At 40.2% G+C, this 15,613-nt stretch overlaps 1 protein-coding gene across 8 annotated transcripts in view; it reads left to right on the forward strand.

The window, feature by feature from the left end:
• Positions 1–15,613, forward strand: part of FOXN3 (forkhead box N3) — a 207,021-nt gene that overhangs the window by 124,661 nt on the left and 66,747 nt on the right. For all 8 annotated transcript variants that reach the window (XM_021531918.2, XM_077783991.1, XM_077783990.1 and 5 more), the window contains one exon: positions 8,413–8,477. In XM_021531918.2, the coding sequence (XP_021387593.1) occupies positions 8,413–8,477 (65 nt within the window). The remainder of the gene's footprint in view (positions 1–8,412; positions 8,478–15,613) is intronic.

Consider the following 15,613-nt stretch of genomic DNA (forward strand, 5'->3'; position numbering starts at 1 on the left):
TGTTGGTCCTTCCTTAACTACATGCACTTCAAAAGACTATTCCCTCACCTATTGTGTTGTTAACAATTCTTTATTCCTTCCAGAGATGTACAGTCTTGTGTCAGTAAGCCTCTTTTTAATACAAAAGAAGAAAAATAAAACTCAGACAGAAAGAATGAAATTACTTGCCTGGAGTCACTGTGTGATTTCAGTGGTAGAGGCAGAATTAGAACTGGAGGCTGATAGGCAGTGTCTCACAATTCCCAATGGAGACAAATCTTTTTAATTAAAAGTAACATGGGACAGTTTCCTCACCATGAATTTTCAAATATATCTGGACTTTCTCCTGTTTCAGTAATCAGCTTAGAATTACCTTGTGTTCACAAAATACATCTTAAAATATTTAAACACAGATTAATGAAAGATTTTCATTTTGCACTGTGAGGCTGGTGTACCTCAAATAGCTATCTCTTTAAACAACTACTCTGTAGAAATTGCAATACTTTCATTTATTTAGACAAATCCTATGTTGTTGTCCATAAATATATAATATTCAGCTCTCAGCAAAGACCAACATTGTGGCCAAAGGCTAGAGTCTCACACAGGGAGAAGAAGGTTTCATATATCTCACCAGCAGTGAGAGGGGCCTTTTTAGCACCACAGCTGAGTCATTGATGGGCTCCAAAGGACACATGACATGTTTTTATTGAAATTAAGTATTACCATTTTTATCCCTGATTTTGAAAATTTGAGAAGTATTCTTTTAACTTATTTTAATCTGGGTCCCCCCCTCCCCCCATGTTCTTGCTTAGTTACGTAAGTGAAGACCGTGGCAGGAGAATGGCTTTGGCTATTTGGAGAATGTAAAGAATTTGACCAACTTTCTACTTCATCTTTCAAAAAACATTAAATTATATTTTCAGGCATTTTGTTCATGAGTGGTTTTCATTAGCAACTTTTTTTTTTCGTCTTTAATGAAATTTAGATTTAATCCTTCTGTCAGTTGTGTCATATAGAAAACTCATTTAGAGTTCGCAAGGGATCAAAATGTTATTGTTCACTTGAAAATGTGTTAGACATCCTAGAGAAACCAGGAAAGACTTCATCTAGGAGCTTAAAGTCTCGATCACACATGTTGCAGTAAGTGAGAGATATCGAGAGACACTTAAAGAGGGAATTGCAGAGAAAAGAGAAACATTGCCAGAATATTAGGTTAGCAGTCATAAATTAAAAATCTGTATTGTGAATTTGTAAATCTCTTTAGCAGTAATGTTTTGTCAGTTATAGAAAATTTGAGAGGATGGAGTAATGGGTTTGTATATTTAAAATTTCTAAAGTATTAATCAGTTTTCACTGAAGTCAGGAAATACCTTATCACCAGTCTTCAAGGTTATTTTTATGTATTGGCCCAGGTTACTAGAGGGTTTTTTGCTTTGCTTGGAGAGGAAGCTTGCTTGTTTTGTTGCTGAGTGATGGCTAGTTGTGGTATTAACTGCCAGCAAGCTGGCAAGGATTTGACTTTTTCTTTGCCTCATTAGCAAAACACAAGTATTACAGGTCCAGCAGTATGTGGATACTTCTGTATTGCTTGACAGGTAAAATGGCAGTGTTCAATTCATTAAATCAACTATGGTTATATACCTAGATGGAGAGAATTACTCTCTTTGCAGTGCAGTAGTGTTGTTTGCCCCCATGCAGTAATTGCCTTAAAACTGAGTGTAGAAAAGGAGGCTGATACAACAGTGGAAGGATGTGAGGTCTCCAGTGCAAACAGTAAGGAGCTGACAAAGTGTTACAAGAGACATCAATCAGAAGGAGCTGCTGTCTGTCTTGTGTTCCCTCTACAAGCTCATGGCGGTGTGGTTTGGACCAAGTCACCTCCTCCTGTGCCATTCAGCACCACTCTGCAGACCACATTTGTTCAGCACAGGAGCCAAGAAGGCTGCTCACCACTGTAGTTGTGAACATTTCCTATGCTTTGCACAGGGTGATAGCCATAAAGGAAATACTATTCATCTTCCAGCATGAAGGAATGCTGAATTCCCACAAAAACATACTTAACCTTTTTTCTCAGTTTCAGCAGCATCTTGAATTTACTTCTCAAGTAATGGTAAAAACCAAAGTCTTCCAGCTTAGTTGGACAAACATTTACACACCTTATAGTAGCAGTCTGCACCCTGCTGGCATTGGGAGCTGAATGTGCTTGTCAAGAGCATCATTCCCTGCTGCCTCCAGATACAGCGTTTAATGGGCTCCATCCAGATAAGGCACCTACAACTATTGTTATCAAGAACTTGAACATAAGACTGACTAACTGTGATTTAGTTGCTTCTCAGAAACTTTTGGAGCTGGGTTTCTAAGCCTGCAAGATGCTTCATTCATCACTCTTTGACAAAATTATTTATTGCTTCTAGGTTTGGTGTTCTTGACATTTCCTTCAGTTTACTCTTTGTCAGAGGGGTTGGTGAGACTTGGAAGAGAAGCATTTTGCACTGTGGATGGTTGGTAATGGAATACTTACAGCATGGATAGAGCAATGCTTTCTTTCCCACCTGGTAGTGGCAGCTCCTGTTCCCAGAAATTTTCAATTCTATAGCTGTCCTCAGAGCTGGTATTGCCCCCAGGGCAAAGGGGGATAGTTGCAGTATATTGGGTCAAGCTGTAGAGGCAGTTCAGTCAATCATCTTTTCTTGTTCCCATTTTTGCTGCTGGTAAGGGCTGGAGAGGACATCCTCTGTTTCCTTGCTGCCTGTTTGTGGTCTAGCAGCTGTTTGCTTACTGCAGACTGAGTTGGATATTTTGTTTGCCACAGCTTGTTAGCTTACAGCTGACACTGCTCATATTTCTGTCCTTTACCAAGCTGTCCTGCCCTGTAGTCCAGGCTTTCCTGAAAGCCAGGATGTACTTTGGTACCAGCCAGCAACTAATTCCACCTCCTCTTGGCCATAGTAGGCTAAGGTGTGTGTGTGTGTGTATTTCCCTTCCCCTCCACTGAGCTGTCCTTCATTGAGCTAATAAGTATCAGCTTTGAAGGCCTTTGAAATGTGTGTTCAGGGGCACTTAGTGTTGGCCTGTATGTTTGCTTTCCCCTCTTCCTGTGTATTCCTGCTTTACCATCACTGTGGACATATTTAGTAACATAGGCATTGGCCTGTATTTATTGTCTGGATTCTGTGTTTTCATAATCCCTTAATTGTGGTGTGTAGTGCCACAGAATTGAATTTGGTTTGAATTTTTAGTTGTTTGGGTTTTGTAAATTTATTTATCAAGCCTCTCTGACAAAGAGGCCTGTGAGAGCTTTTGGCATGGTTGTCAAATACTGCAACTATGCAAGAGAATTCTTACTCTTGCTTTTTTTAGTGCTTGGCTTCAAGACTGTAGTCTCCTTGCTCTAATGTGAATTCCAGAAGACAAAGGATTTATATTTCCTTTTTTAAAGTTTCCTCAAGCCTGTGCACCTTTTGAAGATTTTTATAAATGTCCGCCATGCGTTTTGATAGAAATAATTAATCAGGGGGCTCACACACATTATTGCTTCTGTATGCCTTTGGAGCTCCTGGTTGGGTTGGCCAGCTGCCATGAACTCTCACTGGCTGGACAGTCTTCATATTGGCCTGGTTTCCAGCAGAAACAGTATTCAAATAGACACATTATTGTAGAATGTTTTAGATTTCAGCAAAGCAACATTTTCCTATAGAAAACCTTTCCTCAGAAAAATTCCTGAAGTCAAGAAGCTTCCCATACCTGGGACCCAATGGCACAACAAAGTTTCCTACTGGTTGTGTCTTCAGAGAAAGAACGGTTCATTGCTTGCCTTGAGTGGAAATCAAGTCCCATTTGCCATTAAAAATTGCTAGCACGTCCGTGGGAATGGTGGGCTTTGATCAGAGGTGGCTCCCAGTTCTTCAGGGGTTAAACACTATCCTCCATCAGTTCTCTCAGACAGAGGTTCAGCAGGCTGTGAATACTTCATTTGCTCCCTGTGGTGGTGCACAAATGCCAGCAGTGCCAATGACTGTGCTTTGGAGAGAGGTGGATGTGGATGCCTCTGGGCTTGTACCCCTGGATCCTGTGTTATGCATTCACTGCAAATACTGTTGCAGCCTGGATATCCTGTTGGCTGAGTGAGTGTATGCTTCAAACTATAGTATTTTCTGAAAATCAAACCTGTGGTATCTTGGTAGGTTGCTGTTGATATTTCACATGTTGTCTGAATTTTTCTTTCCATATGTTTGCTTGAAATCTCAGCTTACTATGGTTGATCAAGGTCCATCTTCCACCCACTCATTCAAGTGTCCTGTGCTGATCTGCTTCTCAGAGTTAGGCCAGTCCAAACATGTCCAAAGCAAAAATGTATTAGGCCCCAAGTTTCTTCATAGTGAGGTAAGAGTTCAAACTACTTACTGCTTTTCTTCCAAGAGGTATTACTTTAGTCAGTGTGTTTAGTTGGTAAATTTGGGGTAAAACTCTTCCATCAATAATACTAATGGCATAAATATTAACTTTATATCAGGTATTGATTACAAAAGAAAATAATAGACCCAGATTTTTTTTTTTTTTTTTTTTTTTTGCCTAAATGCAGAATATGCTGTTACTTCTGTAGGAGAACCAGCCATTCTTCTCTTGTAGCTTACAGGCTACACTGAAGAAACAACTTGTTTGAAAAAATGCCTGAGATGGACCAAATTATTTGGGTTTTTATTGATGATCTTTAAAAGAATGAACTTCTTCAAATGGTTTCTTAATCAGGAACAGAGAGGAAAGAGGTTTTAAACACTTTAAAGTGAGAGATAGTTCAAGTCTGTCATTTGTCAACTTGAAATACGTTTTAATAATTAATAGCCTCTGAGACTTCACATACAAAAGTTTGGGAACAGAAAAAAAAAAAATTACCCAATGCAGATAAGGCATAGGTAAACTTCTGCAAAGCCATGCAAACACAAAAGTTTGTTGTTTCAAAAGGCTTGACAGTTGCTGCAGTACATTATTTACATGCTTTAATTCTTTAGCTTCCTTCCCTGGGAGGACACAGTTAATTTTCTCAGCTCATGTGGGTTTGTGCTGAATCAGATGGAGATTTTTATGAGAGCCCTGGGCCTTTTTTCAAATGGGAAAAAAAAGATAAATCACTATGGCTTTGTTTCTCTAGTGGAGATATTTTGTCTATTTTGTCTCCTTTCTTTAACCCTTTTCCACCCACTTATGACAGCCTGGGAGTGAATTTCTTTTGCAGTGTCATTACAGAATTTCACTCTTTTTTTCCTCTTGGGCTTTTGAAAGGCATATAGTTACCATACTGTGATTTCTGATTGGCAAATCTCTACAGTATCATGACAATGCTATGGCATTCTATTTAGCCTGATGGATCCTGTTCCAGAGATTGTGTGGGCTCTGATACACCGTAACATATGTTACAGGAGTGAATCCTACAGGAGTGTGAATGCCCTCAACAGCTCTTGACCTTCCTTTGAGCTGAGGAGCTAGACTGAAGAGCGGGTGCTTACTATAAGGAATGCAAACAATTGGTTGCTTAAGCACTATGAAGTGAGCATGTGTTCAGACAAGTGTATGCCCCATGCTCTCCAGCACTTAGAATGTAGACCTACTTAACTTCTTTTTGGTCATTTTGTTTTCTCTCTCTCTCTCAATTTCCCTTTTTGTTAGGGAGTACTGAAGGTTTTTATTACTCATATAATTGGTTTGGATTTATATACAGTCCTTATTTTAACACGGTGAATTTTTTACATATTAGCACAAGACTATCTGCAGAATAATTGTGGAAGAAGTGGTTTTCTTCTATATGGCATTTTAACAGAACTTTGCTAATGCTGTCAGTGACAGCACCTATTTTCATTTTGTTGCATTTTTTGTAGCAGTTGTCAACTCAAGAGGAGACAAAAGTGACTTTGAGTAGAAGTGGATTGTAGGGCTTGGTTCACACTTTGCATACATAGAGGAAGGATTACCTCCTTAAAAATGCAGAGTGCTTTACAGCAATCTTACCGAAGGATATTTAGTCTCTTACTTATAAATGGTGCCTGAATTTGGGCATAGGGCAGTTATTTATATATTGGTAGTACAGTTTCATGATACTGATTTCAGCAAAAGTGTAGCATATTGGAACACCTGATTGTCTTCAAGCTGTAGAGGATTTTGAAACCTGTTTCCTGACTACAGGAAAGGCTCTGTGACAGCCTGTCTACACCACCTGCCTTGACAATGCTGCAACAAATAGTTACTTCCCCTAGGTACTGTGGTTTTAAAATACTCGCTGTGCCTGAGACCTTGGAACCCATCAGTTAAATCCTACAGGCAGTGTCTCCTGCTGAGAATTGCCCACAGAGCAGGAGTGGGACTAGTGGTGACATTTCTGCTCTGGGCAGCACAACCTGCAGACCGCCATGGAGAGGATGAGCTGTGCCATAGGGAAGGGAGGAGTGCACCTGGACTGCAGTCAGCAGTGCTGTTAGGAAAAGTGTGTGGTGGTTTGTAACACCAGCAACAAATTAGACTCCAAATAAGCCACTCTCCCTTCCTTCACCCCTTCTGGTAAGGGAGGGACAAGAGTGGAGACTATGGGTTGAGATAACAATTTACTGAAAGCAAAAATCAATAGAATAAGAAATGCACAGCAACAACAACGATATTAATGCCAGAAGTATACAAAGAAAGAAGTTATTTTATCCATAATAAGGTATTCACTATGAGAAACAAAAACAAGATGGTGGATGCACCCTGTAAGTTGTATCCATGTGGCTTCCCCAGACAAAAACAGTATGGTGATCATTCCTGTGGTAGTTGAGAACACAGGCAAGATGGTGAGGGGGCTCCTGTGTGTAGTGTTTTCTGCCACCGAGCCCAAAACAACTGAAGACAGTGACAAGCAAGCCTCCCAAAAGCTAGATCATCCAAGTTGGGTTGTGCTGCTGCTCCACTGGGTTCAGTTCCTCGCTGGTGCCTGTGCTGCCATTTCTATGGCTCTGATGTGCTGGAGGTCAGCCCCAGGGTTGCTGCTGCTTTCCAGGCATTCCAGCGCGCTCCTTTGCACTTGGTTTGGCTGGGCTCCTTTCAGCTTCTGTCAGTGGGCTCAGCTGGGTTGGGGTCACTCCCTGACCACTCCTTTCTCTCTGGCAGCCTCCATGCTAGCACCGTCTGCCCAGCACCACCATGGATTTGCATTTTCGCCACTTTTTTCATCACTGTGTCTCGTAATTGTATTCCAGTGAAAACAGGAGGGAGACCAATGGTGGTGGCAGGGAACGAGTCCTCAGAGGCCGATCCCAACAAGTTCCCACTGTGGAGGCAAAATGGTGCACTTCCAGTGGAGTGCCTGGGTTTTCCTCCCAGACCATCCCCTCAGTGGTGGTGCAGGGGGTGTAGAATAACAACTTGGCCTCGTCACCTCCTGCAGCCAGGACAGGAGCAGGGTCACTTCACCTCAGTCCTCCCGCCAGGAGAGGAGGTGGTGGGTGGTGGCTGCAGGGAAGCTTCCTCACAGCCTCCCCTCCCCTCCCACCAGCACCGCAGGCTGCTGGAGCAGATGCTCCACACTCTATTTCCCACAGCTCTGTGGAGCTGCTCCAAAGCATCAAAGGAAACAAGGTTTAGATGACCCTACCAGTGTTCCCTCCTCTTGCCCCTCCTGTGTTTAAAATGTTGCTGCCTTCAGCTGCACTTGTCATAGGAGTGGCCTCTTGGAGGCCATCACCTCTGGGCAGCCTCTGCGTGAGCAGGAGGTGAAGCAGAAGTGGGGCCTGGCCCTGTCTGAGCTCAGGGCAGGGCCTTGGTTCTGACACCTGCCAGGCACCTGGTGGCCCCTGTGGCCGTGCCCTGACAGGGTCTCAGGGGAGCCGCCACGGTCACCAAGCGCATGGCAAAGGCTGAATTTGTCGGCGTGGTGCTGGCGACAATGTCGAGCTGTGTTCCGTGGGTGGTGTGGAGCTGTGCGTCCAGGGGCCTCGGTGGGTGAAGCACGGGAGCTGCCCCGTGTCTGCCAGGGCTGTCCTGGGGGGACACACATTAGCTGGGGCAGCAAACTGTCCCAGCTGAGTGAAAGCCGTAAAACATTGGAGTTTTTAGCAGGTATCTTTGAAAAAGGGCATGTATTTTTCTTTACTTAGAATTCAGTAAATAATTTTGATATTCATTTGAGGGTTTTTTATTATTTATTTGAAATTGCTTTTTTCTCTCTTCCTCCAAGAGGGTGTGGGTGCATGCTCTGCTGAGTAGGTTGTTCCTTGTGAAGAAAATGTCAATCTTGAATCAAATTAACCTATTTTTAACATGAAGTATTAGACCCTTGCTTGAAGGCAAAAGTGTCATGATGTTACATTAGCTTTACGAACAAAACAGAATTCATGCGAATAGTAACTTATACTTGCAACTTCTAATGCAAATGTGATTTTCTTTACACTTGTTTCTTATTCCCTTTAGCACATCAGGTCCACCCATTTGGCCAGGAAGCACCTTTTTCAAGAGAAATGGAGCCCTTCTACAAGGTAGGTAATAGATACTGCATCTTGGAGTAACTGTTCTTCTTGAGAAATAACTTCTGCAAATTGCTCAGCTTTTTTGATACTCGCCTGGCAAGAAATAACCAAATGTTTTTTTTGTTTCCTTTACCCTTTCTCCTTTATTGTGCATCTGGTGCCTTGAAAATGACGGTTTACTACGTACAGTGAGTGTAGTCTGTGAAAGTTGCTGCTTTTTGTCTTTCCTCAGATCATTAAATTGCTTGTTGTAATATATGGTGAAGGGTGGCTTTTTGTTTTTTTCCCTTTGTGTGGATAAAGAGTGCCCAGAAGGAAATGTTCCAGGAACATCACTTTTTAGTTCTGTGGATGAAACGAGGTTGTTCTTTGGGAGAGATCCCTTTTTTTTTCACTCCTTAATGGTGCTGATAGCAAAAGGTACCAGAAGGTAGGTAGCGATGATGTAGTGGGGGAAACAGTGTCAGAGTGTTTGTCTCAAGAAAGCTACCATGGTTAATAGTACTTGTTTTCATAGAACAGTGTTAAATACAACTTCCTGTGTATGGACAATATATACAGAGGTTATACGACTGCAGTTTTGATAGCTGAAAATTTTCAGTCTACTTTACCAGACTTCTTAAAACAGTTTTCACTGCTGTGTCTGTTTATATTTTGCCATTGAGTTCATCGCTCTTAAAGGAGGTGTCTTAGGAACACAGAAGGCTGTATCCCCTGACTGCAAGTGTTTCTCTATGGTGCAAAGTAACTTACACCATTGAGGATCATTTTATGATCTTTGCAAGGATTTATCCATGAGTTGTCTCGGTTTCCTTTTCATTCTCCTGGCGACAAGACTTTTCTGGTCTTTATTCTGACAGACAATGCTATATAATGTTCTCAGGAGCATTTATCCAAATCATCTACGATGGAGCTTTACTCACTGTGAGACACACAGGCAAGTAATTAATTGTCAGGCGGTATTACCTTCTACATACCAAAGGAATCCAGCATCTGAGGTTTACCTGAGAATATTTTTCAAGTTAATTCCTTGCACATATCTAAGAATTTGCATAACTCTATTTAATATCTATGCTGAGATTTGTTCAAGTGAATTTTAAATACAGTAAAACATTCAGATTATTTCTTAGCACTAGGAGATGGTATAAATTGTAGAGTTTAGCTGCTTTTGGCTTTAGTCTGATCAGATAGTCCTTCCTAATGAGAAGAACTAGATTTTAATTTTTTTTTTTTGTAAGGAAAAATAACTATTGTGAAATAGCTTGATTTGTTGATCTTTTTCAACATTTCTGATTTTAAATGAGTATCTACACATATGTAGTCTTTGTAATCTGAATTGATAAAATGTAAACTTGCTCTGTCAAGTCTGTATGGCAGGAATGTTATACCTTTTCTTAATATGCAAGATACCAGGAATTAATAACAGCTGTTTTTGTAGTCCTCCCTATCTCAGTTGTTGCTTAAAGCCTTCTCACTACAAAGAAGAATACACTGTTCTCTACTATTTTCTCCTCTGCTCTCTTCTGCCTTCCATATTGGGGTAGAAAATCTAAAAGCCCAAAACTTTTCAACATATTAAAGGAATAGAAAAAAAGAGATTACTGCCTTTTCAAGCAACTGACAAAGTCTAACAGACCTTTAACTGAGTTGGTATTCTGCATTGCCATTTCAAGTGGAAAATGCAGCCAAGTTGGACTGTAATATGAATGATACAACTGAGGTTGGAAGGATGAGAGAGTACGAAGAAAAACCTCATTAAAGTAAACTTTTAACACTTCCTGGTTGTAATTTTAAAGCAAGAAGATAAATCAGTGAAGCCTTCCTTTTTGTATTTTTGCTTTCATTTCTCTCTTTGGAATTTTCTGTACAATAGGCTCTTTAATATATAGGATTTAGCAGGTTTCACAGAAATAGTGCACCCACCTCTTTGCTGCTTCTCTGAGCATCTTTTTCCAGGAGACCCGTGTAAGAAATGGTGGCAATGCAGGGAGGTGTGATGAGGGGTAGGTATTTGTCATGATGCCTTGAGAGGTTACTTGGAAAGAGGCTAGACAGTGTTAAAGGAATAAGGTAGGTATTTATTAAAAATACCTTCAAAGGATACACCTTGGGCAGTACAAGAGCCTAGCCATGGCTCTACCCAAGATGGACCCCAAATCACGAGTTTTCACACTTCGATAAGTTTGGGTCCATATACGTATTGCAATTAATTGTATAACTACAGCTTCAGGTTATGAAGTCCCATCCTCTCAGATTGCTCTCCTCAATTCCCCATTGTTTATACCTTTTGGACCTGAAGTTGCAATGGTATCCTTAGTTCTTGGGCTGGAAAAGGATTGTTTTGTCTAACTGAACTGTGAGAACTTCTAACATTTTATATGAAGTTCAGAGTTATATACTAATGCAATACAGAATCTGGAAAATACAAAAACTAAAACTTAAGGCATCAGTCAGTACCTATGTTACATGACCATCTGAAGTATTTTTCCAGTGCTTATAGTCAGCTTAATGCAATCAGGAGAATGAAAAATTGACTCGATTACTGATTTCAAGTTATAGTACTGCCTTTGGACTGGCAGTACTTCTATAATTATAGTAAATGTGGTATTCACACCTCATGTCTTCTGAGTTCTTAAGAAAAATATTCTTTTTCTGGTCTGAGGAATGAAGAGAGAAAATTCCACAATGTAAGTAGTGCTTTCTTTAGCCAGGAAGACTTTTAGATGCTCCTGGTTTCCATTCATTTTATATCAGAACTATTTGGCAAAATAATCTAAGCCATTGTAAAGAGTTTAACATATTTCCTCTGAGAAAGTGGCTGAGAAAACAGTTATCTGTGTACCTCAGAATACCAAAGGAAGAGAAAAGGAAGCTAAAATTCATTTTAGCTATTTTCTCTCCTTAATATTTTTGACAAGAGTAGGATTAATTCTCTGTTACTTTCTGGTTTTGTACTTTTTAAAGAATTTTGAAATATTTTTACACCATTCTCTTTTTGCCTATGATTTTATTAGATATGAGATGGCTGCCTTAGGTTTGTTTTATTTCTTTTTTTTTTTCTTTTTTTTTTCTTTTTTTTTTTTTTTTTTGTGAGGACCATGGTACTGTTGTTCTTAGCATTAACTCTCTAACCAGTTATTCTGTATTGAGTAAGTCACCTGCTTAGGTACTTTTTGTAGTCTTGAGCTCCTTCTGCTAGGTGACGGTTGCTCCCTATATGTTTGTGCTGCTTGGTCTTCTGGAGAAAAGTCCCATGCAGAGGTTAGTTTAGGTAGGACCTTTAGTCGTAATGTCTTCTTTCAAAACTTACCTGTGTGTCCATGGAAGTGGAAATTGCTGTGTTCTAGCCTTTGGGATTTCCATATAAAATAGGTTTTTGCTCTTGCTGGGTTTTTTTTGTTTGTTTGTTTGTTTGTTTGTGGTGTGGGTTTTTTGGGTTTTTTTTGTATGTTTGGTTTTTTTTGGTTTTTTTTTCTTTTTTTGGTAGCTTGTTACTGTACATATTGTGTGTTTGTTAAAAATCATGGCTTTTTTTTTTTTTTTAATTGCTCTATGGAGAGCCTTTGTTCCCACTGTTTCTTCTCATCTGTCATAACACATTCATTTTTATATAATAAAATATATGTGAGGAAGAAGTCCTTGTGGTGGAAAATATCCAGACATATTCTAAACTCTTAAGGAACTTATACTGTGGAAGATATGTGGGGCCGGAGTCACATTAACTTCAAGACCTTAAAACTAATATATGGTGTTCTGAAAAGGGCAGTTTTGTTGCCTCTGCTCTGATCTTGGGTGTTAAGCTTGTGTTACAGACTTGAGCATGCAGTTGCTCACAGATCAGCAGTAATAACAAAACTATTTTGCTGTTAATATGTCTGACATTGTTCTTGAACAAGCTCAAAATACATCTTCAAATTACCTTTTAGCAGCAGTCATATGAATTCCAGTGGCTGAGTGCCACCTGTAAGATGTAACTGGATTGTGGAGGGGTTTAGTTTATTTTCCAAAGGATCTAATTTATTTTTTGAGGAAAAAAACCCCAAACCAACAGTTACTACTCTTTTTTAATCTTACTTGTCCTCATACTTTAATAAATTAAATGCAGCATATTACAATGCCTTTTTGTATCATATTTGTTTTGTCTTGATTTGTCTTCGTTGTCTGGGCAAGGAAGGTGAGCCTGGGGCATCCAGTCCATATTGCCTTTAAAAAAAAATGGAGATGGGCCTCCTCACTGAGACTTGATGGTCCATTTTCCAGTTGTGCCTGACCTACTCTAAGTAGTAGAGCTGCAATCCTTGCCAAGTTGTCTGTGTTCTGGTGTGAGCAAGGTCCTCCACTTCCTCTTCTAACAGTGCAATTTAAATCTGCTGCCTGTGGATGTTACATCAAAGATATGAACTCTTTCCTCAGAGATCCTGTCGACCTGGATTCACACCTGTGAACTGGATTGCAGCAGTCAGTGAAGTGAATTCAGACAGCCTGGCTTTCCTCAGAAGCCATGATTCTCTTTTAATGAGGATGGAAAGAAAGATTGGAAGCATCCATCCCCTTGAGAATGCAGAAGGGGAGGAGTGAGGAGTTGCATGTGGCCTCTGGTCCCTCTTGGCTGAGGGAGCCCAAGAAAGGAGGGATTACGCTTCCCAGATCTCATGGTCTGCTTAGTTCTTTCTCTACCAGCAGCTGCAAGAGAATAAGCATCCTCATGCTCCAGAACAGAGCAAGGGATAGGATGCTTACCTGGTGATGACTTGCCCTCTTCTCCTCTGGGAAAGCACTGTGTGAGAGACACACTTTATTCTCTGATACTTGAGACAGTCTGTGTGCAATCTGCCTTGGTCCTGCTGCCATGGCTGTAGCTGGCACCACCTGTGAGAAGCTTTGATGGGGAAGAATTGGAAGGCACTGTCTTCACAAGGTCAGGTGTCACCAAAGCCAGCATGAGCTGGACACTCCACAGTTTGTGGCAGAGTAGGAATGGAAACTCTGGGCACTGCAACTCCATTGATCTCAGTCCAGGTTGGTGGCTTTCATGTTTTACTGTGCTGACATCTGACACCTGGCCATGATGTGAGACTTTAAGGAAGGTACCAAAGCACATGGATCACTTTATTCTTAGTTGAGAATGGTGAGTTATTTGAGCTAGAAAATGCCATTCCTAATAAGAAAGTTTATTTTGCTTGAACAGACCAGAAATGAGATGTCCTACAGAAAAAGATGAGGAACCAGTTTGTTTTGAACATGTACATACAATTGTACAGAGATCTTTTTCTTCCTTAATAAGCTTGAGAATCCTTGAAATGTCTAAACAAGCCATTTAATCTCTTTCCCATTATTTATTTGTAAGAAATAAGAGAGGAGATTTGGGAATTCACCTTTCGAAGCATTAGCTATTGGTAGGAGCAGTTGCTGAGTTGTAAATAAACCAGAAGGGCGGAGGCAAAAAGGGGGCATTTATTGCTTATTTCCCTTGAAAATGCTAAATTATAAAGCTTCATTCTTATAAATGAAGACATCCAGCCTATGTTTTTATGTTAATAGTGGCATTAGGATAAGAATGTAACAATACCAGGGCCTGGTTTCTTTGGACAAGTATTGCCCACACCAAGTACTCAGCCTTTACTCTGGAGAAACTGGGAGGTGTTGGTTTTTTACTTTCAAGAATAAAGCCTTTCAAAAGGGAGCTTGACAACAAAGTCACTAAGAGAAGATGGATGTGTACATGCAGCCACATGTATTTGCTATCTAATAATCAGTAAATTTGGAAGGTTTTTGTCAATATCATCAACAAATACCCAGGAGCCCTTGCAAGCACAGTGGGCTTCTTCCTCCTGGTGGAAATTCAGTTCACCTGCTCTTTCCATTGGGCAAGCACAACAGGTGCAAGTCCTGGGCATGCAGGGGAGAGGTATGGCCCATCCTGGAACATAAGGTGCCTGTACCTTCTGGTGTTAACAGGGCAGGGGAGAGCTGAAAGACAAGAAACTTCAGCAAGTCTCATATGCGTTTAACCTTCAAAATTGCGTGTCACGACTCAAAAGAAAACTAACCTTGGAGAGAAAAGCTCTCATTTCTTCTACTGCCTAGAGGTGCAAATGAAAAGAATGTGGCAAGGTACCATATGTTATTACAGATCATTTAATATTATATAATATTTAAATGTCATAGTGACCATAAGAAAAAGGCCAAAAGCAATATAAAATAATCCAGCCTTAGGATTGGTAATTTGGGTGCTGTGATCTATAACACAGTCTTGGGCAAAACTCTTAAGGCCCAAGTCAAAATAAACCTTTATTTCTTAATGCATATTTGGGCATCTCCTGTTCCCAAGAATCTAAATACCTTTTCTTGCTTTCGGGTTGTAATTTCTTGATTTTGTGCTCTGTGAGATGAGGATAATAATGGTGCTTTTCACTGCCCAGAGCTGTCAGTCTACAAAATACTGGCTCTGCATCATATTCTGATGCTTCACTAATGGAAGAACTTTAAACAGGGAGAACATAACTGTGAAAAGCAACAGTGTGCTCCATTAGCTTTTGCAGGGAAGTGAATTTTGGTTTGTTTTTCTTTCCCTCCAGTTGAACTCTTTACTCTGAGAGATACATGTGGAAAATTACTGTTTTCTGTAGAGACCTGCAGGGGTTGAGAGTCTAGTGCCAGTGTAGTTACTTTTCATCAGCAGAGCATTAAACCTTTTGACTTCATCATGTTTTCTCTTCAATTCTTGCTTCTCTGAGCTGCCATTCCACTGTCTTTGAGAAAAATGGTGACAGTCATGCTCTGTTTGCTGGTGAGTTGGTTTGGGTCAACATACTGAATTAACAGCAAAGTTGCTGTCTGTCCTTGTTAAAATAAATCACTTTTCATTTACATAGCATAATTATTTAAATCAGCTTTTATTTTCCTGGGCTTTTCCTCTTTTTATTTTTTTTTCCCCTGGCTTTTTTTTTCCTTCACACAAATAAAGGATACCTGACAATCTCTTCAGGAGTTTCTTTTCAGGAAGATGATTCACATGGTATTTCCGTAGAGACGGAATATTTGAATAATTTATTTATTATTAGCATTCAGTGTGTTTGCAGTGGTATTATTGAAGAAGTAAAATTAAGTCAGAGGAGTTGTGCAGTGTGTCCCTAAGGGAGTAA

The sequence above is a fragment of the Lonchura striata genome, chromosome 6 (genome assembly GCF_046129695.1).
Source record: "Lonchura striata isolate bLonStr1 chromosome 6, bLonStr1.mat, whole genome shotgun sequence".
Taxonomy (NCBI): domain Eukaryota; kingdom Metazoa; phylum Chordata; class Aves; order Passeriformes; family Estrildidae; genus Lonchura; species Lonchura striata.